The sequence below is a fragment of the Cetorhinus maximus genome, chromosome 3 (assembly GCF_964194155.1).
Source record: "Cetorhinus maximus chromosome 3, sCetMax3.hap1.1, whole genome shotgun sequence".
In the NCBI taxonomy this organism is placed as follows: Eukaryota; Metazoa; Chordata; class Chondrichthyes; order Lamniformes; family Cetorhinidae; genus Cetorhinus; species Cetorhinus maximus.
In genome coordinates, this window is record NC_135881.1 from 197,378,039 (window position 1) to 197,403,234 (window position 25,196).

The 25,196-nt window shown below is 41.2% G+C and overlaps 1 protein-coding gene across 9 annotated transcripts in view; it reads left to right on the top strand.

The window, feature by feature from the left end:
* The window catches only part of fars2 (phenylalanyl-tRNA synthetase 2, mitochondrial), a 493,023-nt gene that overhangs the window by 103,291 nt on the left and 364,536 nt on the right, over positions 1–25,196 (top strand). For 7 of the 9 annotated variants that reach the window (XM_078539571.1, XM_078539574.1, XM_078539568.1 and 4 more), the window contains exon 3: positions 22,432–23,058. In XM_078539571.1, coding sequence (XP_078395697.1) covers positions 22,447–23,058 — 612 coding nt within the window. In that variant the 5' untranslated portion in view covers positions 22,432–22,446. Of the gene's footprint in view, positions 1–8,653; positions 8,714–9,555; positions 9,650–22,431; positions 23,059–25,196 lie in introns of those variants that run through there. The other 2 variants (XM_078539569.1, XM_078539570.1) reach the window with 2 other exon arrangements.

A 25,196-nucleotide genomic window follows, 5' to 3' on the forward strand; every position in this document is an offset into this window, starting at 1 on the left:
GTTTGCTTTAATTCTTCTTCAAGAGTCGTTAAAAATATCATTAGAAATGCAGGTATACAAGCAGAGCTTTAGACCTGCTGTCTCCACTCAAAAATGAAACTAGATCCCGGGTTTCACCTTTTAATCCACAAGTAGAAAAAATGTATATTGAACTTAAACTTAACCTTATTCCCAACACACACACATACAAATATAATTTAGTTAAACTATCTCTATTTCCTAACAGTGTGTTTACGTAGCCCTCTTTTAATTTGCAAGTGGTTCAATTTAAAAATAACCCAGCAATTAAGCTTCATTCTTAAACAAGATAAAGGTTAGTTTATTACAAAACTACTGCTGAAAGTTACTTAAGCAAAAGTGATAAAGTTATTAACCAAAATACAGATACAAAGATTAAAATTTAGATAAAGGAAAAAATATACTTCAATCACTCTCTGTGAGATATTGTTGCAGGCCCTTTACTTGAATTCCTTCTTTCCAAAATGCAGGGATGGAAACTTGAGGTTCGGTTTAGCAGCTGCGATATTGTTGTAGAATACCTAAAGACACTCAACATAGAGTCAGCTGTAGATGAATCAAACAGCAGTTTATTCAATACAAGTATCCATATGGGGGATAGCGCCTTCAGATTGCTCTAAGAGTCTACTCAAAATTACACAGTTTCTTCCATATATTTATACCATCCGTCTGATACTTCATCATTGACCGCCATTATTCTTATCTCACACATCTAGTTCTGTTTGTTCGCAATTACAAATGAAGTCACAAAAAGTCACGAATGATCTAACCTTTAGCACAAACGACGGCAGCGTTTATTCAAAAACACGAACTTGCCTTATCTAGTCTGATGATTTATTACATTGTCCAGTCATCTGCTTACCTTATCCTGACCCAAATGTCACTTTCCTTACTATACCCATTCTAATAATTCTTTTTACTGCAAACGCTTTTAAATCTTAGACTAGCAATTTGATCAAGCCTGAGTATCCCAGGGAACACCACTTCAGACACCCACTTTGGCCCTTGGATACTAATCCCCAAGATGGCCAGCTAACGCAAAACTATCCTGTGCTCCCCTTCGCTGCATCAGTTAGGTTTGCATGGTTGCATTTTCCTAAACTACATCTAGCACGTTCTGTTTCTCCTCAGACTTGTGCAGTGCTATGGTTTGGTTCCAGCATCGCCGGCATCCGGTACAACGTTCAATCATATGTCCGATTATGATTAGCAGTTGCACAACCACCAGTACATGGGAAGCAATTCTGATCCAGGGGTGAATGTCCACCCTAATGCTCAAGTCCCAAACCATCTGCCACCATGATGCGTCCTCCAATTCGGTTTTCACATCCTCTCCCAGTTGCTTGACTTCTTGTTGGATTCGGTGATACTGCTTCATGCCACCCGAGCCTCTTTTCTCAATTTCAATAGATGTTCCAGCAGCTTTGGGATCCCCTTCCCCTCGGGAAGCAGATATCTCGGCAAGTCCTCCTTTAGACCATTGGTTATATTCATCTGCTCCCTGTGAGGAGACCGGATGTGGGTTATTGCCAAATTTCCAATCATCGTTGGGGCCCAGAGCTGGAAGCAGAACCTTGAGTTGATCACTGGACAGTGGATGTTACCGAACTGATATTGAGGCTTGCTGCTGGTCACACAGTTTTCCCTTCTCCACAGCATGCCACCAACGTTGGTTCATAGCGGGTTCTGGAAATGTCAAGGGTACAATTTAGGGTGGTGGTAAAACCGCACATGGCTCTCACCCCAATGGGATGTGGGCAGCCAATATTATTTCCTTTCTCCCTACACCCAACTAGTGAGATTCCTGTAAAAGAGATCCCTTCTGGGCTGCTTATTTGGGTACAGGTTAGTACTTTAGCCAATTGTCATCCCTTATGATACTAATATTCTGTACCTCGTATAAGATCTTGGATGCTCCTTCCTGCAAACTCGATATGGCCAATGCCATTCCTATTAGTTGCAATTGGGTAGTACCACAGTTTTTGGCTGTAGGGTATGCTTGTATCAGTTCTCTCAGGGTACATGAGGAGCAACTTCCACTTTTGGTTGCCCGTTTTTTGTGCGCTCATACTTCTTAATCAGTATCCAATGTTTCCACCGGCCTTTCCCTTTCATGTTCACACATGTGTACGTGTTTCTGGTCATCAGATCTCATAAGGTTCTTGCCAGTGGGGTGCTAAACCTGGTTTTGCTGCTAGGACCCTAACCATCACTTGATCCCCTACTTATGGCATCCTTTCCTTTTCTCCCACCTTACTTCCATATTCCTGATAATCTGCTGGTCCCTAACCTCCTGTCTCAGGTCATGTAACTGCTTACACAACTCTTTGATGAATAGTTTGACCCCATCCCGCGCTGGCCCTATGTCCTCACTGCTTGTACAGGTGCTCGCAGGCAGCCACATGGCTCATCCGGTCATTAGTTCGAATTTAGTTAGTCTGGTTATTCAGTTAGGACTCACCCACAGTATAAACAGGATACTGGGTAGCAGATCGACCCAGCATTTGCTGGTTTCGGCAATTGCCTTTGTAAGTGATTGTCCTTATGAGATTGAAGAGTTGGAGTTTTCCTTTGTAGATGAACATGATAGGGGAGCAGATGCTGGGAGAGTGTACAGGATCCTTTCCTTACTGGAAACTGCAGGTACCAACGCTTGAAGCTTGCCTGATTTCTTGTCAGCAGACCAGGGATGATTTTCTGGATGTCTTACTCTGTAACTCCTGATAGTAGAGAGATGCACAGCTCTTACATGCTGTTCACAGTAAGTTCAACAGAGAGCTGTGGGCTGGAACCGACTTCCTGAGGTCTTGCGGGTTCTCTGCACACTGCTACACAAAATGGATTCCAACAGCCTCCTTCATACAGTTTGAAAATGCAAAAATGGTTGCTTTGTTAATTTTCAATAAATCATTGTTTCAAACAGGCAAGGAAGTTAATTACATTGAAGTCCTTTGAAGTGCCTTCCTGTCTCCTGTTCCATTAGAAGCCAAAGGGTTTTCACACCTTTTAGAAGATTCAGTGGACATCCCTGGAGAAGTCTTTGCATTTTAATGTAGTCACCTCTAGAGATAAGAATCTGACAAGGTTTGAACAAACACAGAAAGACCAGCATTTTCTGGTTTTGTTTCAGAAAAATGCCAGATTGTACGTATTTCCATTTTGAAAAAGTATTTTAGGCCCAATTTAAAGGTTTTAAAACAGTTGTCCTTAACATCTCTAATATCATAATTACATGTTTGACTCACTTTTTAAAACTCTGGTTTGGCCTCAACTGGATTTTTGTTTGCAGTACTTTAGGAAGGCTATGAAATAAGGCTTTACAGAGGGTACAGCAAAGATGCATGAGTTAATGGTTCCAGGGATGAAGAACTTCAGTTACACGGATAAATTGGAGAAGCTGGGTAATTCTTCATATGAGAAGAGACGACCGAGAGGAGATTTGAAACACGTGTTCAAAATAATAATTCATCTAGATACAGTACATAAGAACTGTTCCCATTGGTGGAAGGGTCGAGAACCAGAAGGCACTGATTCAAAGCAACGTGAGGAAAAACTTTTTTTATGTAGTGAGTGGTTAGGACCTGGAATGCTCCACCGGAGAGTGTGATGGAGGCAGATTCAATTGGGACTTTCAAAATAGAATTGGATAATTACTTAAAGAAAATATTTGCAGGGATACAGGGAGACGGCAGGGGAGTATTTCCAAAAGGTATTCAATAAGTTGCTGTGCAAAAGGTTAATACTCAAGAGGCGCAAGAAGTTGGCGATAATGTATTAGCAAGAATAGAGGATTGGTTAATGGACAGGAGGCAAAGATTGGGATACACGGGGCATTTTTCAACTTGGCAGGCTGTAAATAGGATAGTCCTGTGGGAATTTGTGCTGGGCCCACTGCTCTTTACAATTTATATTGATGACTTAGCTGAAGAGACAGGGAGAGTAATGTATCTAAGCTAGATGGGAATGCAGAACTGTGAGGACACAAATAGGCTGCAAAGAGATATAAACGGGTTAAGTAAGTGGGCAGCAGGGTGACAGAAGAAGTATAATGTGGGAAGTGTGAAGTTATTCACTTCGGTAATAAGAATAAAAAAACAATGTTTTTTTAAAAGGCGTAAAGCTTGTAAATGTTGATTTCAGAAGGACTTGGGTGTACTCTTACAAAGAACACAGAAAATTAGCATGCAATACAGCAAGCAATTAGGAAAGCAAATAGCATGTTGGCCTTTGTTGCAAGGGGATTGGAGTACAAGAATACGGAAGTCTTACCAAAATTTTACAGGGCTTTGGTGAAACCACACTGGAGTATGGTACCCAGTTTTGGTCTGCATATTTAAGGAAGGATATACTTGCATTGGAGGCAATACAGAGAAGGTTCACTAGATTAGCCCCTGGGATAAGAGGGCTTTCATATGATGACAAGCTGCCTAAATTGAGCCTATATTCTCTGGGGTTTAGAAAAATGAGAGATGATCTCATTGAAATGTATAAGATTATGAAGAGGCTTAACAGGGTAGACACTGAACAAAAATACCTGGAAAAACTCAGCAGGTCTGACAGCATCTACGGAGAGGGATACAGTTGACGTTTCGAGTCCGTATGACCCTTCATCAGAACTAAGACATATAGAAATGAGATGAAATATAAGCTGGTAGAACGGGGTGGGACAGGAGAGGTCGATAGGGGGCCAGTGATATCACAGGAATATGATGAATGGGGCGGCAAAGTAGAATTGAAGCCGAAGACCTGCCATGATCATATCGAATGGCAGAGCAGGCTCGAAAGGATGTGTGGTCTATTCCTGCTCCTATTTCTTATGTTTTTAATGTTATGAATGGGATTGACTGAGTTGATCTTGCAGAGAGCCGGCATGGACACAACAGGCTGAATGGTCTCTCATGTAGTACCATTCTATGATTCCATTTTAATCTGATTTGTTGAAGAGACAGTGTTGCTTACCCTGTTTTGAGTGAAAGGACTTTCTTTTATAAAGATACTGGAAGATTCAACCTGGTGTGGCATGGAGAAGAGATCCTGTTGAAGCCAAGAGGAGCTGGGGACTTCAAAGAAGTTAACGGAGAGTACTTTTTCTGTAGTTTAGTGTGTTAGTTGCTTACAAAGTAAGTTTTGGATTGGGGGGGAGAGTGGATTTTAGTAAAATAAGGCAGGATCTGGCCAAGGAAGACTGGGAACAGCTACTTGTGGGGAAATCTACAGAGGAGCAGTGGGAGGCGTTCAAAAAGGAAATGGGGAGGGTACAGGCTCAACATGTTCCCTCTAGGGTGATAAGAAGGAGTAACAAGCCCAGAGAACCATGGATGACCAGAGACATTCAGGTTACGATAAGAAGGAAAAGAGAGGCTTTTAGCTGGTATAAGGGAAGCAAATCAGCAGAGGCATTAGTGGAGTACAGAAAGTGCAGGGTGGAGCTTAAGAAAGCAATTAGGAGAGCAAAGAGGGGATATGAGAAAGCTCTAGCTGGTAAAAGAAGGGAAAATCGAAGATATTCTATAAGTACATCAATGGGAAGAGGATAACCAGGGAAAGAGTAGGGCCCACAAGGGACCAAGGGGGCAATCTATGGGTGGAGCCAGAGGACATCGCTAGGGTGTTGAATGAATACTTCACGTCTGTCATCACCCAAAAGAATGAGGATGAAGGCATCAAACTTGGGGAGAGAGACTGCGAGGTTCTTGAGCAAATTGATATAGGGAGTAGCAACGTATTGGAGGTGTTGGCAGGCTTAAAAGTGGACAAATCTCCAGGTCCAGATGAATTGTGTCCCAGACTGCTGAGGGAGGCAAGGGAGGAGATTGCAGGGGCTCTGACCCAAATATTTAATTCCTCCCTGGCCACGGGGGAGGTGCCAGAGGACTGGAGAACAGCTAATGTGGTTCTGCTATTTAAGAAGGGTTGTAGAGATAAGCCAGGGAACTACAGGCCAGTGAGTCTTACGTCAGTGGTAGGAAAACTATTGGAGAAAGTTCTGAAGGAGAGAATCTATCTCCACTTGGAGAAGCATGGTTTGATCAGGGATAGTCAGCATGGCTTTGACAGAGGGAGGTCATGCCCAACAAATTTGATTGAATTTTTTGAAGAGGTGACCAGGTGTGTAGATGAGGGTAGTGTAGTTGATGTAGTTTATATGGATTTCAGCAAAGCCTTTGACAAGGTCCCACATGGGAGACTTATAAATGAGGCAAATGCACATGGGATACAGTGTAATTTGTTAAGGTGGATTCAAAATTGGCTTAGTTGTAGGAGACAGAAGGATGCTTTAGTGACTGGAAGCCAGTGTCCAGTGGCGTACCACAGGGATCTGTGCTCGGTCCCCTATTGTTTGTCATTTATATAAACGACATAGATGACTATGTGGGGGGTAGGATTAGTAAGTTTGGGGATGACACAAAGATTGGCTGGGTGGTTAACAGTGAGGTTGAGGGTTTTGGGCTACAGGAAGATATAGACGGGATGGTCAAATGGGCAGATAAGTGGCAGATGGAATTTAATCCTGAGAAGTGTGAGGTGATACACTTTGGAAGGAGTAATTTGACAAGGAAGTATTCAATGAACAGCATGACACTAGGAAGTTCTGAGGAACAAAGGGACCTTTGCGTGTGTCCATAGATCTCTGAAGGCAGAGGGGCATGTTAGTGGGGTGGTGAAAAAGGCATTTGGGACACTTGTCTTTATCAATCGAGGCATAGATTACAAAAGTAGGGAGGTCATGTTGGAGTTGTGTAGAATCTTGGTGAGGCCACAGCTGGAGTATTGTGTAGTTCTGGTCGCCACATTATAGGAAAGATGTGATTGCATTGGAGGGGGTGCAGAGGAGATTCACCAGGATGTTGCCTGGGATGAAACATTTAAGTTATGAAGAGAGGTTGAATAGACTTGGGTTGTTTTCATTGGAGCAGAGAAGACTGAGGGGTGACCTGATCAAGGTGTACAAGATTATATGGGGCATGGACAGGGTGGATAGGGAGCAGCTGTTCCCCTTCGTTGAAGGGTCAGTCATGAGGGGACATAAGTTCAAGGTGAGGGGCACCAGATTTAGGGGGGAAGTGAGGAAAAACCTTTTTACCCAGAGGGTGGTGACGGTCTGGAATACACTGCCTGGGAGGGTGGTGGTGGCGGGTTGCCTCACATCCTTTAAAAAGTACCTGGCTGAGCACTTGGCACATCATAACATTCAAGGCTATGGGCCAAGTGCTGGTAAATGGGATTAGGTAGGTAGGTCAGTGTTGGTGCAGACTCGATGGGCCGAAGGGCCTCTTCTGCAGTGTGATATGCTGTGATTCTGTGATAATGTTTAGTTGATATTGATTTTAGTTTGTTACAATAAAAGTCTTAAAGTGTGTAATCTTGTCATGGGGTTCTTGCGTCGGTCACTGGGAAATTCATAACTGTTCTAAAAATTATTGGTCTTATTGGAGCTCGCAACAGTATGAACGGTGAACACCAATCATTCATCGCCGCAAAATTCGGGCCCATCTTGCAACACTTGAGCCTAGTATGATGGTCTACATGTGCACTAATATCCAACTTTACTTCTCCACCACTTTTCTGAACCCTATCACTGCTTGTGTGTTGTCAGACTACTTGTCCAATATCCAGTTGTGAATGAGCTGCAATTTCCTTCAGCTAAACATTGGGAAGACCAAAGCCATAATTTTTGTCACCACCTCAGATCCTATGCTTGCCATTGACACTATTCAGCTCCTTGGTACCTATATCAGGCTGAATCATATCGTTCACAACCTTGCTGTTGCATTCTCTTGCCAGAATATTTAGAATCTATTGTTAAAAATCAAAAGTTTCAGGACCCGGGATAAGGTTAGCAAATATTTGGTGGATAGAGCATATCTGACCTTGATCTGAGCTTCTCCGTCACAAAGACTGCCTACTTCCACAACCACAACATTGCCTGCCTGTCCCTTGGCCCCACTATGTTGAGACCCTTGTTTGTACCCCTTTCACCTCCAAACTCAGCTATTCCAATGCTGCCCTGCCTGGCTTCCCATGCTCCAACCTTTGTAAACTTTAGCTCATCCAAACTATGGTGTCATTACAATCCAATATCCTCATCACCCCTGTACTGGCTTACCTATATTGGTTCCCAATGCCTTATGCCTCAAGTTTAAAGTTATCATCCTCATACTTCTTTCCTGCTATAGCCTAGCCTCTTTCCATCTCTATAACCTCCTCCAACACTACAATTCATCTACTTTCTTTTTCTACACTGAAGGCTGTTATTTTGTTGACTGAAGGTCTAGGTCTAAATATTTTGATTAAGTTTGGTCTTTAGTCCTTATGTGACTGACAAAGGTTGTAGTAATAAAGCACACTATTATGTGGTACTAATAACTAATTCCTTCCAGAATGAGTGCACAAGATTACTTGAGCTAGTTTAAGTATAGATATCAATGCGGACTCGTGTTTGCAACATGACATCCTGTCAATTATAGATACATGGGGCTGAATTTGTCCAGTAATTTGAAAATCTTGAGTTGATTTCTCAACAGCTATGCATATGTTTTACTGGTGTCTATATTTGAATTTTTCTGAAAACAGCTAGTTGGATTTTGCATCAAGGGCTGAACTTCTTAGAAGGGCCATTTTATCCTCTTTCTGAAATATCCAGAATCTAATGTTAAGAATCAAATGTGTCACGATTGTGGACCTGAGTATACAGGTATGCTGGGGGTGGATAAACTTTTCACTATGTAAAAAGTATATTGTAGCTACAGATACAAAAGTATATGTCACTATAGAATGCAATGGTTGTCAATCAAAATCATTTCCAAAGATCCAAGGAGCATGGTGAGGAATATTCACATAACAGAAAACAGCAATCATTAAGTTTGAGAAGATTGCACATGCATAGCTCATCACCTTTTGTACCTCATAATTATACTTAAGTAATCCATAGTTGATAGTAAATTATGTTGGTATAAAATATGACTTAAAGTATTCATTTTTCATTTAAATTGCATCGGACTTACAAGTTGCATGTAAAATGAGCAGGCACAATCAGGTGAGGTAGCAGTGACGTAGTTAACTTCCATTTCTCATTGTGACAGCCTCTGTTACGTGCAGCCTTGTCTCACGCTTAAGGAATGAATTTCCAGCTTTGCATATTCTGTAGTAAAAGCTGAAGTTGATTTAAAGTGGATTATAGAAAACGCTTTTGTTTGCTCAATTTTGATTACTTTGTCTTGCTGCTGAAAATTCCCTTAATATGTATTTTTATGCCTTTAGTTGTGGGCTTGTCATTAACCCCTGTCCTCATCAATAATACAAAAACACAATGATTCTCAAGATGCAAGGAGTCATACATTTTATCCACATAGCAATACCACCTTTGAAATCACCAGGAATGTTTTTTCGATTCTTTAAAATTTGTAGCTCATGGGCACACAGCACAACATAATAGTAGTGAATGCTTGTTCCCCAGGCAGCTCCCTGGAATTCCATGCTAAAAGGGAATTTTTGGTGGTTTCTGGGAAGATGACCCTCTACAGCCACCATTGATGACATTTGTCTGTCTCCAGGGTATCAGCTGAGTATCAGTACAATATGTTCTATTCAATCACCTAAAGAATCATAGAGGGCACCTTGGATCTTTATGGTAATGTCCCACAATTATTAATTCACCACCCTCTAGGATTCTGCTTGAGTACAGCCTGCTGCACAACTTTGTATTACAAAGAGACTATCTTTATAGTGCCCTTAGAAGAGGAAAGACAGTTGAGAGACTGGGCAGAGGTGCAGCAGCAGCTGCAAGAGAATGTAGAAGAGAACATTTTGCCAACTATAAGAGACATTTGTATTATTCTTGAGAGAAGGCCTTCTTTTGACTTTCAAACCTAACTGTTATGTTTTGTATCTGTAGCAGTGCTTTGCCTCTTTGACTAACCTTGTCACATATTTCATCATGTTCCTATATTGATTCCAGTGAACCCCCTTCCCTTCACATGCAGAATTTGTAGAATTTATTCTTCCTGTTTATCTCATTTCTGGCTAATTGATGAATTCATTTAATATCAAGTTTATTTAGTCCAAGTTTGGTGTATCCAAGACTGTATTTATCCAGCATAATCAGCATTATGCCTTAAATTGTTCCACTTGTCCTCTATCCCTCCAAATTGGGGGGATAGTCAATACTGAGGAGGACTACAACAAATTACAGAAAGACATTAATAAACTTTCAGAATTGGCAAATAATTGGCAAGGGAAGTTCAATATCTCAGATAAATGTAAGATGGTGCATTTTGGTAGTAAGAATAGGGAGGTCACTTATTACTTGGAAGCCTAGGTGGGCAGAGGAACAAAGGGATCTCAGAGTACAAATATATCAATCACAAAATGTTGCGACACAGGTTAGCAAGGCCATAAAAAGGATAAACCAAGCGCTAGGTATTATTTCTAGAGGGATAGAATTAAAAAGTAGCAAAGTTATGCTAAACCTGTATTGAGACACAGCAGGGCTTAATAGAGTGAGAGAGGAGCATGAGGCTTCAGAGACAGAGCAGGGCTGAAAAGAGAGAAGAGTGCAAGGCTTTGGAGACAGAGCAGGGCTGAAAACAGCGAGAGAGGAGAGGAATCGGTTTAGGTAGAGATAAGAAATAGCAAAGGGAAAAAGCAGTTTTCAGGCCTCCAAAAATAATGATGTTGTAGAATGGAGCATACAGGAAGAAATAATGGGGGCTTTTAAGAAAGGCACTGCAATTATCATGGATGATTTTGATTTGCATACAGATTGGAATGGCAAAGGTAGCCTGGATGATGGGTTCATATAAAGTGTTTTCAGGACAATTTATTAGTGCAGCACGTTCTAGGCACAACCAGAGAGCAGGCTATTCTAGCAGTGTGCAGTGAGGCAGAATTAATTAATGACCTCATAGTGAAAGAGCCTCTAGGTATCAGTGATCATAACATGCCTGAATTTCACATTCAGTTTGAGGAAGAGAAGAGTGGGTCAAAGACTAATGTTTTAAACTTGGATAAAGGCAATTGCAGGGTATGAAGATAGCTGGCTAAACTAAACTGGGGTAGGTCAGTAGAAATGCAGTGGCAGACATTTAAGGAGATGCTTCATTACGTTCAGCAAAGATACATTCCAGTGAGAAGGGAAGACTCGGGGAGACAAATGCATCATCTGTGGCCAACTAAGGAAGTTAAAGTTAGTATCAAATTGAAAGAAAAAGTGTACAATTCTGCAAAGGTTTTGACAGGTCAGAAGATTGGACAGAATTTAAAACCAGCAAAGAATGACTAATAAGTAATAAGGAGGGAGAAATTAGGGTATGAGAGAAAGCTAGCTAAAAATATAAAAACATAGTAAGAGCTTATACTAGTATTTAAAAAGAATAGGAGTAACTAAAGTAAGTGTGGGTCCTCTGGAGAGAGAGTCTGGAGGATTAATAATGGGAAAAAAGGAAATGGTAGAAGCACTGTACAGCTATTTTGTGCCTGTCTTCACTGTTGAAGACACACATAACATCCCAGAAATACTAGTACATCAAGAGGTGAAAGGGTGGGAGGAACTTAAAACAATTATAATCACCAGGGAAAGGGTACTGAGAAAACCATCAGAACTAAAGGCTGACAAGGCATCAGGATCTGATGGACTTCATACTATGGTCCTAAAAGAAATGGCTGTGGAGATAGTAAAGGCGTTATTTAAATTTTCCAAAATCCCCTAGGTTCTGGAAAGGTTCCATCAGATTGGAAAATAGTAAAAGTAGCTCCTCTATTCAAGACAGGGAGGAGACAGAAAGCAAGCAACTACAGGCCAGTTAGCCTCACATGTGATCGGAAAAATGCTAGAATCTATTATAAAAGTGATTATAGCAGGGCCTTAGAAAATCTTAATGCAATTAGGCAGAGTCAACATGGTTTTGTGAAAGGGACATCATGTTTGACTAATTTATTAGAGTTCTATGAGGAAGTAACAAGTAATGTGGATAAAGGGAAACCTGTATGTGTGGTGTACTTGGATTTCCAAAAGACATTTAATAAGGTGCCACATTAAAAGTTACTACACAAAGTAAGAGCTAATGGTGTAGAGGGGAAACATATCATGGATAAAGGATTGGTTGGCTAACAGGAAGCAGAGAGTAGGGATAAGTAGGTCATTTTTGGGTCAATAACCTGTAACCAGTGGAATACTACAGGGATGCTACAAGGGCAGGCAGTGGCATAGTGGTATTGTCACTGGGCTAGTATTCCAAAGACCCAATGTAATGCTGTGGGTACCTGGGTTCGAATCCCACCACAGCAGATGATGAAATTTGAATTGAATAAAAATCTGGAATTGAAAAGTCTAATGATGACCATGAAACCATTGCCAGTTATTGTAAAAACCCATCTGGTTCACTAATGTTAGGAAATCTGCCGTCCTTACCTGGATTGGTGACTACATGTGACTCCAGACCCACAGCAATTGCCCTCTGAATGAGTGCAATTATGGATGGGTAATAAATGCTGGCCTAGCCAGTGATGCCCACAGCCAATGAATTTTTAAAAAAAAATCAGTGTTGGGGTCTCAACTATTTACAATCTATTTAAATGATTTGGATGAATGGACCGAACATATGGTTCCAGACCGAATGTGTGGTTCCTAAATTTGTTGATGACACAAAAATAGGTAGCCTACACAAAAATAGGTGGTCTACAAAGGAATTTAGATAGGTTAAGTGATTGGGCAAAAAATTGGTAGATGGTATATTATGTAATATAAAACCATTAGAACTAAAGGCTGACAAGGCACCAGGATCTGTTGGACTTCATACAATGGTCCTAAAAGAAATGGCTGTGGAGACAGTAGAGGAAAATGTGAACGTGTGAATGTTGGAAAATGTGAACTCGTTCACTTTGGCAGAAAGAATAGAAAACAATTTAAATAGAGAAAGACTGCAAAACTCTGCAGTACAGAGGGACCTGGTTATCCTAATACAATAAGTTAGTATACAAGTACAGGAAGACAAATGGAATGTTGTTGTTTATTGCAAGGGGAATGGAATGTAAAAGTCAGGAAGTTTTGGCATTGGTGAGACCACATCTGGAGTACTGTATACAGTTTTGGTTTCCTTACTTGAGAAAGAATACAACTGCATTAGAAACATTCAGAGAAGGTTCACTCTACTGATTCCTGGGATAAAAGGGTTACCTTATGAGAAAAGATTGGGCATGTATCCATTAGAATTTAGAAAAATGAAAGCTCATCTTATTGAAGCATTTAAGATCCTGAAGGGAATTGACAGGGTGGATGCTGAGAGGATGTTTCCCCTTTTGGGAGAGGCTAGAACTAGGGGACACAGTTTTAAAATGAGGGGCCTCCCATTTAAGATGGAGATGAGGAGAAATTTTTTCTCTCAGAGGGTTTTTAGTCTGTGGGATTCTCTTCCCCATAGAGTAGTGGAGGTAGGCTCATTGAATATTTTTAGCGCTGAGTTAGATAGACTCTTGACTGACAATGGAGTCAAAAGTTGTAGGGGGTAGACAGGAAAGTGAAGTTGAAGCCACAATTCTTAAGAAATGGCAGAGTAGGCTCGAGGGACTGAATGGCCTACTCCTGCTCCTAATTCGTATGTAACCTTGGTCAGACCACACTTAGAGTACTGCGTGCAGTTCTGATCGCCATATTATAAAAAAGATATCGAGGCAGTGGAGAGGGCAAAGAGAAGATTTATAAGAATGACATCAGAAATGCATGGGTATATACATATCAGGAAAGGATATGAATATAAGAATAGGCTGGGTCTCTTTTCCCTTTGAAAAAGAAGGCTGTTTGGTGACCTAGTTGATGACCTAGTAGATGACCTAATAGATGTCTTTAAAATTATGAAAGGTTTTGATAGAGTGGACACAGAGACAATTTTTCCATTTGTGGAGAAGAGACTATCACTAACTAGAGGCAATCAATGTAAGATAGTCACCAAGAAATCTAATTGAGAATTCAGAAGAAACTTCTTTATCCAAAGAGTGGTGTGAAAGTGGGACTTGCTACCATAGGAACTGGTTGAAGCAATTAGTATAGATGCATTTAAGGGGAAGCTAGAAAATCAAACAAGGGAGAAGGGAATAGAGGATTTCAACAGTAGATTTAGGTGAGGAAAGATGAGAGAAAGCTCGAGTGGAGCATAAACACAGTATGGACTGGTTAAGCCAAATGGTCTGTTTCTGTGCCTTATATCCTATCTAATCCTTTGTATCCCCCCCCCATCCCCTCCCAATCAATTTGCCGAGTTCTCCCTCATTTTTTTGAAGCTAGCCTTTTTAAAAGTTTAATATCTGACCTTGGTATTTCTGAATCTTAGATCACGTTGAACTTGATCATTCTGTGGTTGCTGTCATCTAAGGGTGTCACAACTTTCATTTGCTAAATGTGGTCTGGGTCACTTTTGAATGCCAGGTCAAAATGTACAGTGGTGCACTGGAGCATGAAGCAGTTATACGTCACAAAGTAAATTGAAAAATGTTGGTGAGATCAGAAAAGCCTTACTTCATGGTTGTCCAAGAAATCATAGAAACTTTGTTACACAGTAGGGGGTCGTGTGGCCCATTGTGTCCGTGTTGGTTGACGGAGAGCTACCCAGCCTAATCCCACCTTCCTACACTAGGTCTGTAGCCCTGCAGATCAAGGTGCTTCAAGTCGACATGCAAGTAGTTTTCAAATGTGCAGATTGGTTCTGCTTCTATCACCCTTACAGGCAGAGAGTTCCAGGCCCCTCCGTCTGAGTGAAAAAAATGCTTCCCAACATCCCCTAGAATCCTTCTGCCAATTACTTTAAAGCTATGCCCCCGGTTTTTGACCCTTTTGCTAAGGTTAAATAGGTTTTTCTCGATTTACTCTATCTAAGCCCCTGATATTTTTATACATCTCAATTAAGTCACATCAGCCTCTGTTCCAAGGACCAGGTTTGTCAACCCCTTCTCCAGTCTGGCACCCAGGGCTCTACGACAGCATTTTAAGTGTGCAAAAAGAAGCAAATAATATTTTAAAGGCTCAATCTCACAAATAGATGTTCCTAGATGCCACACGTTCCTGGGTGATTATCCATCAAAATACCATAGTTGTAAGTAGTGGACGCCTCCACTAGACCTGCATCTAGATTGCACAATGTTCAGCACCATTCGCAATTCCTCAGATATTGAAGCAGTCCAAGTCCATTTGCAGCAAGAACTGGACCACATGCAGGCTTTGACTGATAAGTGGCAAGTAACATTTGCACCACACAAATGCCAAGCAATGTCCATCTCCAACAAGAGAGCATCCAACCATTTCCCCATGATATTCAATGGCATTACAATCCCTGAATCCCTGACTAGCAACATCCTGGGGGTAACATTGACCAGAAACTGAACTGGACAGGTCATAAATACTGTGGCTTCAAGAGCAGGTCAGAGCCTGGGAATTCTGTGATGAATAACTCATTCTCTGACTCCTCAAAGGCACAAGTCAGGAGTGTGATTGAATACTCTCCACTTGCCTGGAAGAGTGCAGCTCCAAGAACACTCAAGAAGCTTCACGCCATCCAGGACAAAGCAGCCACTTGATTGGCACCCCATCTACCACCTCCAACATCCACTCCCTCTACCATCGACACATAGTGGCAGTAGTGTGCACTGTCTACAAGATGCATTGCAACAACTCACCAAGACTTCTTTAATAGCGCCTTCCAAACTTGCGACCTCTACCACCTGAAAGGACAAGGCAGGAGAAGTATGGGTACACCACCACCTGCAAGTTTGCCTCCAAGCCACACACCATTCTGACTTGGAACTATATCGCCATCCCTTAACTGCCGCTGGATCAAAATTCTGGAACTCCCTTCCAAACAGCATGTGCGTGTACCTACATCACATGGACAGCAGCAGTTCGCCATCACCTCAAGGGCAATTAGGGATGGGCAATAAAAAAAACTGCTGGACTAGCCATCGACCCCCACGTCCCATGAAAGAATAAAAAAAAGATCTGTTGCTCACTGTGTAACACCAGCCCTAGTGCTTGCACATGTGTATGAGCAGGTTGCCTCAGTCCTGAGATTGATAATATAGAGGCCTGGATTAATAATCGAGAGAACATGAATTTAGATCCCATCATGGTACTTTTGGAATTTTAATTCAGCTTGAAGAATCTGGAGACAAATAGTTGGTTGGTTATCAGTAACAGTGACCATGAGCTTTCACATTGTTATGAAAACCCAACTGCTTAACGAAGGTCATTGAGGGAGGGAAATCTGCTATTCTTACCTGGTCTAGTCTAAATGTGGCTCTAGTCCCACGCCAGTGTAGTTCACTCTTAATTATCCACTGAAGTGGTTGAGCAAGGCACTCAGTTATACTAAACTGCTATAAGCTGTTGAAGAAGACAGTCCACCACCACCTTCACAGGAAAACTAGGGATGGGCAATGAATGCTTGTTTTGCCAGTGACGTCCACATCCCGTGAATGAATTTAAACTTATCTTTTGCACATTAATTTTTGTATATGGGGCAGGGGTCACTAGATAGCGGTTGGGTACAGAAGTCCTGGCTGTATTTTTTTGGTTCCTGCTCCCTAACTCAAGGGCAATGAAGCTAATTGCAGTTACATAAACCAAATCTATACAGTTAAGTGTAGAAAAAATCCAGGCATGGACTGCTCATAAGGTTCTCTTGTTGGCATGTGACCTTGCCTGCCAGAGTTACCCGCATATGCTGCTCCTGGGCGAGTCAATACAACCAGGCCCAATAATGGGCAAATCTACCTCACTGTCATGATGGCATGTATAATGCGATAGAGTGATTGAAAAGCAGACAGGCACCTGCTGCTCTTGATATGCTGAGTTTCAGATCCCTGTTATACCAATCACATGATGCCAGCTAGATTATTACAGGTAGGGAAGGTAACTTGGTTGAGTGGGTTACTTAGCACCTTTTTTTGTGGTTGGGATAAGTTTGGAATTAGTAGAGTTTCAGAATCAGGTTACTAGCTTACATCCTCAGTGGTAAATGATGTGAGAAGAGGAAACTCTGAAAGAAGGGTAGAAAATAAATTGGGTGTTGGCTAGGAGAAAGTGGGAAATAATTTGAGAAAAGGTTATCTTTGGGTAGATTTTTCTCACAATACAATTTTTAAATTAATACTTCATTAAGGGACTTATGTGCTAGTTAAGTGTGAACCTAACTTTGCTTTAAACCTGTGTATTGACAGCGGGGAGGTCTTGTGGTGCAATGGTAGCATCCCTACCTCTGGCGCAGAAGTTTCTGGTTCAAATCCAACTCCAGGACTTGGTGGTCACAGAAGGGTACATTCATTATGTGTTCAAACAGGTTGGTTATCAGCCTGTGAATGATTCCAAAGCGCCTGATGACAGATGGTAGAGCGGGAGAGTTTCCTGGTCAGCTGTACTGCAGAAGGCAATGGCAAACCATTGCAGTACTTTGCCAAGCATAATCATGGACCAATCCAATAGAAGTCTGTGGTCACCAATGCCTTCTTAGGGCATGGTACCTGAAGGAGGAGGATTGACAGCAGTTTGTTGCACCAGTACATTGTGCCACTGAGTGATTGATATTAATTTATCCCAGGAATCCCCATGTACTGTTTATCTGCTCTAAGTGCCACTGTAGTAATGTGGGGCACAAATGTTAAGGAGGGAGATACCTTCTCATTTTCCAAGTTTCATAGACTGGCAAGACCTGGCAGACTTGAAGACCTGGCAAAGATTTATTTGTATTCTTTCACCCCTCCCAAATAGCATATAGGTAGGGAAAATGGGGAGAAAGAAGATTCTTTTTTTGAATAAGTTTTTTTTTGAAAAAAAAATCAATTTATAAATTGCTCCTGTGGAGATCTATTAGGTCAACATAAATCAATAGTTGAAACTGGAACCTCCCTGACCTGTGTAATTGGGCTGCTCATTGTACAAAGGTGCACTTAGCACTGATGTCAGCATCAAATGCCAGGAATTGCACACCTGATTTGGAGTAAAATTCCTTCTGTTCTATCTCAACAATGCACCTTAACCTCAATCTCAAGCTAATCACCTTAAACTTTAATTTTTTATACCAATTTATGATCAACTGTCGGCAGTTTTTGAGTCCTGCACTTCTTAGGACCAGAGTTGAGATGGCACAAACATGTTGACTTACAACCCTGATAACTTTAAAGGAGGCTTTAATACCACCTGTCTGATTTTGCCAGTGTACCAATCCATTGAACCCAAGCATCCAGGTTTAGTTTTGAATGATTTCCGATCATTATAGTTCATTGTCCACCTAGAGTGGTTATATTCCCCAGTGCTATTAAATTCAGGAAATTGCATGTAACATCTTAGAGCAGATTTTGTATATACCAACCAACACTTGTCTGTTGTGTGTGATGTAGGCTTTGTAATTGCAAGAGGAAAATATAGGAAAATGAGGGTAGTGAATGATAATGCATGTCTTATTTTGAAGAGGGAAAATTTGTTAGAATGTCAAACAGTTAAAGCAGGAGAAAATAAACTTTCATTTTGTTTCTTTGCTAACATTAATGAGATTTTGGTGAATGATATATGTGACACACTTGTGTGTTTGAATTTTGATTGTATTTTTTGTCTTTTATTCAGGACTGTATATTAATGAGACTTAAATCTACAACTGTTCACTCTGTAAAGTTAATGTAAAAATCTTTGAAGCCTATTTCTCAGAAGTTTATTACATTACAAAATTATACAGTGGCAGTATCCTTGTAGTCAGTGATTTTTATCCAAGGTGGTGTTATTGCTTCTTGAAAAAATGCAGCCTTGGCACTATACCTGGTAGATGTAATATTTCTTCTCCAGTTGGTAAATTCTAATGTCCAAGGGAACCTTCATTTCCTCCTTTGTGATCGGTTTAATTTTTTTGCCTAAAACTGTTTTCATGAGGGCCTTTCTTGGTCCCCATGGACGTATCAGCAACATGAAGAGTCTAAATAGTAATTGTGTTTTCTGACTTCTAGGACATACCTGCGTTCATCAAATTCTGACCTCTTAAGCATCCCCGATTTGAATCGCTCCACCATTGGTGGCTGCATGTTCAGCTGCCTAGGCCCTAAGCTTTTTAATTCAGTCTACAGCTCTTTGCCTTTCTACCTTGCTTTCCTCCTTTAAGATGCTTCTTAAAACCTACCTCTTTGACCAAGCTTTAGGTCGTCTGGCCTAATATCTCCTTAGGTAGCTTGATATCATATTTTGTTTGACAATTCTCCTTTGAAGCACCTTGGAACATTTTATTAAATTGTTGCATCAGCCTAGCATTCTATGAAAAGGCAAATGTTCAGATCCAGCTAGGTTGGAAGGACTAGCGTAACCCAATCAAAAGGCCAGGCAGCTGCCAATGAAGTTAATATAGACTGGGCCCTATCTCTTTGCGCTTGTAGCTGTGCTGGTCTTAACTGTTTTCTATCTGTCAATGCACAAGCCACCCTAGTATTACATAAGTTCAGTGCCTTCATCATCTCTGCTTAGGATAACTGGCACCAAAACTCACCTGATCCAAATGTTACTAGCCTGTAAAATCTGTCTGATCATCAGAATCCTTTTGACTCAACCAATCCAACATTAATAAACTTTATTTGTCTGCCAAGTGGGAAGTGCCTATTGGATCCCCTCCTTCATGGGCCATGTTGAAGAGGAGTTTCCCCCAATGTGCATAGGGTACCCCCCGAATGATGTGCCCTCCCTTCATTCCTGCCTTTTTTCAAAAATTGACCTACTACTCCAGCTTGCCTCCCCATGCCAACTGTATTACGGCATGGGCAGCGTAATATCCCAGTCAATTTGTTTAGTAACAAGCTCAATTGACTTTTATCCTTTATTTAAATATGGCAGCTGGGCTCCTGATTTCGGCACCCGCCCACCTAATGAATTATGGGGAACAGCTCAGGGGATATGTGGGAAGATGGTGGGCTGGGCACCTGATATATTTGGCATGCCCCCTCAACCCCGCCTAAAAGATGCCCGGCTGGGGGTTGTAAAATCCAGCCCCAAAACTCTAGGAACTGTGGGTGCAATTCAATCCACAACAGGAATTGCTTGCCCTGGTTGAGAACTGCTCCCTAATCCTTTACCTCTGCCTAACCTAAAGGCTATTGCTTTTATCTCCTTTTCTTTTCTCATGGCCCTCTTGGGCCCTTCTCTCCAGTCTCCTATCTTTTTCTATCACCAGATTTTTTAAAAATTTGTTTATAGGATGTGGGCATCACTACCTGCCAAATCCCTACTCTTAACAAATTGCTGCTTCTCTGCCTTTCTTCTCTCCTGCAACCTAAGCTGGAATCCCCCTTGAAAAAGCCCATGGCTGCCCTCTGTATGTCTGTTGGAATTTTTGCAATCGAGTAGCAACCCCAATTGCAAAATCCTGTTTTCTTCTTGATCTTCTTGGCCAGTGAACATGTTGGGAACTAATTTAGCCAACCTCTTTCCCAGTGATTTCAATTTCCAACTTAACTCGTCTTGCCCTCTCTGTTGTCACTTCATATGTATTCTGTTCTCTCTCAACCTATCCCTTATATCGTTCTTATCCCCATATTAACAACAAACCTTTCAACCTTGCATTCTCATTTGGCCTCTTTAATCCCCCGTTCTTGATAACAGATAATACCATTTCTGCCCATTTGCTTGAATTCCTCATCATCTGTATCCTGTACTTCTTCTGAACTGTGTCTGTTCCTGGAAAAGCCCCACTCCTTTGCACTTTCAAGCTTTGACTTTCCTTCACCCTGGTAGTTCTGCGGTTATGAATCTGTTAAGTCGTCCTCACACCTCTACATTTGATGACCTTGTCCTTTACTCTCTTCAATCTGGTCATACTGCTTCCCTCAGTATAAAGGGTGAAGATTGAGTCTATCTGGTGGACAACTATTTCAGTGCTTCATTACCAGCTCATATCAAACTTCATTCTCATGCCAAAACCAGCCACTACTCTAGGTTCATTTGGAGAGCAAATTTAATCTCCAGTTTCTTTTCTCCACTACCAACCATCTCCTTAAACTCATTCCCACTTCCCCAACCTCCACCTTCAAAACAAAGACCCTCTCTGAGCTTATCTTGTTTATGATGCCATCTTCAGAAATAGCTTCTCTTTCCACCTCTGCAGTATTACCTCTGAACCTATCCTTAGCCTCATCCTCCTCCTTATCTATATGCCACCCCCTTGGCAACATCATCCAAAGCATAGGATTAGCTTCCACATATGCGCTGATGACACTCAGTTCTAATTCTCCACCACCTGTTTCTCTACTCATTCACTGTCTCTATACTATCAGACTGCTTATCCTATATTCAGTCTTGTCTGAGCTGCAATTTTCTTTGCTCATACATTGGGAAAGTTCAAGATATTTTCTAAGGCCCCTGCCATAATAGCGTCCTGTGCCACCAATTCCATCTCCCTTCCTGGCCACTGTCTCAAGCTGTTTGTGACTTTGCCACCCTATTCAACCCTTAGCTGAGCTTTCAACCCCAAATCTGCACCATCACAAAAGCCATTTACTTCCACTTCTGTAACATTCATCCTTCTCTGCCCCTGTCCCAGTCAATTTGCTGCTGAACCACTCATCCATGCCTTTGCCACCTCCAGATATGACTATTCCAATGCTCTTTTGGCTGGCCTCCTATCTCCCACTCTATATAAAATTTAATTCTTCCAAAAATTCGCTACCTCTCTCTCCTATCCCGCAACAAGTACCGCTCATCCACACTCTTGTCCTTGCTATCCTACATTTTGCTTCCAGTCACCCAATACCTCCAACTTAATGTTCTCATTCTTATGTTTAAATCCTTTTATGACCTTATCCTCCTTATCTCTGTAACTTCCCCTAGTCCTGTGGCTACTCACACTTCTCTCCTCCCCCAGATTCACCCCTCCACACGAACTCTCCATTGCTCCAATTCTGGCCTCTTGTGCATTAGTGACCAGCTGCAAATAAGATACCTTCTTTAATTCTTCTTCTTTTCATTAGCATGTGGCTCGTCCTGAGAAAACTTACTTCTCCATTAAGTTTGAATTAGCCTCTTGCACTTATATTATTTTACAACTAAATTTCATTTATGCATGGTTTTCTGAATTTCTGATATCATCATTGTTCATTCTCTAGTTAGATGTTTGATAACTGAATGTGATGAAAGAAAGCCATTTGGCATTCTCCTTGAGTTCTCTTAGAGCTTTTTATTTGTTTATCTTCTTCATTTACCCATCACTTTATTATTTGCTAAATTGATGTTAACAATGTTACTTGGACAAATTCTATAACCAGCTTGTCCAAAGTTCTTGGATATGTTATGTTGTTTCTGTTTATTAGTTGGAGATGTTGAATTGCAATATTTTTGTGGTACTGAGTTAGTCTATGCACATGAATGATGTACAAATTGAATGCAGGAGTTAAACATTTTTTTTCCAGGTTGGATTGGCAATAATGAAGATACCTTGCAAATTCTTCTCATATCTACAGTTTCAAAAGGCTTTACAGTCTCTACAGTTACAACCAAGAGATGCTCGTGGAAATATGAAGCAGCTCAGAAACATAACATCAGGTCCAGCAGCCAGTGCAACACCTTCTGACTCGATTGAACTCTTTGGGAAATTCTACTCTCGAGATGATTATACAAATGTTACACCAAAGATTTTGTCCAAAGTGGGGAAAAACTTACAGAACCAAAGAAACCACCCTTTATGGCTCATTAAGGAACGCATTAAGGATCATTTCTATACGCATTATTTGAGTCGCAATAGGAATCCATTGTTTTCAGTGTATGATAATCTGTCCCCTGTGGTTACCACAGAGCAGAACTTTGACAGTTTGCTTATACCACCGGCTCATGCAAGCAGGAGGAAAGGGGATAACTTTTATCTGAATCAAACTAACATGCTCCGGGCTCACACATCTGCTCACCAGCACGATCTTATTCGTGCAGGCCTCAACGCCTTTCTGGTAGTTGGAGATGTCTATCGGCGAGATGAAATTGACAACAGCCACTATCCAGTCTTCCATCAAATGGAGGGGGTCAGACTCTTTTCAAGACACGAGGTGAGAATTGATTGGCATTTTTCCTTAGTTACCTTTAAAAAATTCTGTTTGATGCAAATATTTAGTCTTTGGTCTTGTGTTGATGGATGAAAAGATCAATATCTTTTACAGTTTTCTTCCCTCATTTTTTGAGTTGGTGACTCTTGCTGGGGTGCAATTTCATAGTTGATTGGTGATGCTTTCACCTCAGCCCAGTGGATATCTTCACATTTGACCCATGACAATTTTGTCTCCGTAATTACTTTGTCACTTGCATTCAGTAAGAAACACTCTATAGTGACCAGGAATGGATGGAAACCTGTGGTGGCCACTGTTGTTCAGATCAGCTCACAGTGCAGTGTCATATTGTTAACCTTTTCATCCCTGAGTCTCACTTCAGGACTTGAGCACATAATCCAGGCAAGAAACTGCAGTGCATTAGTAAGGAGGTGCTCAAGTTGCCCTCCATTGCTAGAGTTCTATCCTTAAACTGAGATGCCTTTTCCTTTGGTTCGGGCAACTATTAATAATCCCATGATACAATTTCAAGAATGACAGGGAGATCTCCTGGTCTCCAGACCAAATTTTTCCATCATGGGGAGGGTTTAAACTAATTTGGTAGGGATGTGGAACCAGGAGGGACTGTTAGAGAGGAAAACCAAGGGCACAGAGATTTCAGAGAGACAAATAGCACTAGAGTAGGAAATAGCAAATTTATTAGGTGGGGTCAGAGTAAGATGGAATGTAATAAAGTCTAAATTTGGGTTATTGTGCATGTATGTAAATGCGAGGAGTGTGCTAAATAAGGTTGGTGAGCTGTAGGCGCAGATAGAAAAGATGTGGAAATAATAGAGACAAGGCTCAAGGAAGGGCAGGACTGTGTACTAAATATTTCAGGATACAAGATAGGGAAGGAAAGAAAGGAGGAGGGGTGGCAGTATTGATTAAGGATAACATTACAGTGCTGGAGAGAGAGGATGTCCTAGATGAGTCAAGGATAGAATCTGTTTGGTTAGAGCTAAGAAACAATAGAAATATCATTACATTACTGGGTGTATTCTATAGGTCACCAACTAGTGGAAAAGATATAGAGAAACAAAGTTGCAACAAAATTATAGCAAGTTGCAAGAATTATAGAGTGGTTATAATGGAGTCTTTAATTATCCTAATTTGGCCTGCGTAGTAATAGGGTAAAGGACAGGGAGGGGTAAAAGAGTGGTAAAAGGAAGAGTAGGGCTGATTATGGACCTAAAAAGGGATTTATGCATGGAAGCAAGTAGCACGGAAGATGTGCTAAATGAGTACTTTGCATCTGTCTTTAGCAAGGAAGAAGATACTGCCCAGATCATAGTGAAAGAGGAGGTGTTTGAGACACTTCATGGACTAAAAATAGCCAAAAAGGAGTTAGATAGATTCACTGCACTTAAAGTTGATAAGTCACCAGGATTGAATGAGATCCATCCAAGGATACTGAGGGAAGTAATTTTGGAAATTGCAGAGGAACTATCCATAATTTTCCAATCCTCTTTTAGATACTGGGGTGGTGCCAGGGGACTGGAGAATTACAAATGTTATACTCTTGCTCAAAAAAGGGTGTAAGGATAATGCAAGCAACTTCAGGCTAATCAGTTTAACCTCATGGGGAAATTTGGGACAAATTAACAGTCGCTTGGCAAATGCAGATAAGGAAAGCCAGCACGGATTTGTTAAGGGCATATCCTGATTAACTAATTTGCTTGAGTTTTTTGATGAGGTAACAGAGAGAGCTGATGAGGGTAATGTAGTTGATGCGGTGGAAATGGACTTCTAAAAGGCATTTGGTTAAGTGCCACATAACAGGCTTTTGAGCAAAGTTAGAGCTCATGAAATAAAAGGGGCAGTGGCAGAATGGATAGAAAATTGGCTGAGTGATAGGAATCAGAGAGTATTGGTGAATGGTTGTTTTTCAGACTGAAGGAAGGTTTATAGTGGAGTTCCCCAGGGTCGGTGTTAAGATCCGTGCTTTTCTTGATGTATGTAACGACCTAGACTTGAGTGTACTGGCCACAGTTTCAAAGTTTGTGGATAACACAAAACTTAGAAGTATTGTGAACTGTATGGAGGAGCTTGTTAAACTTCAAAATGACATAGACAGTCTGGTGGAACGGGCAGCCAAAGTA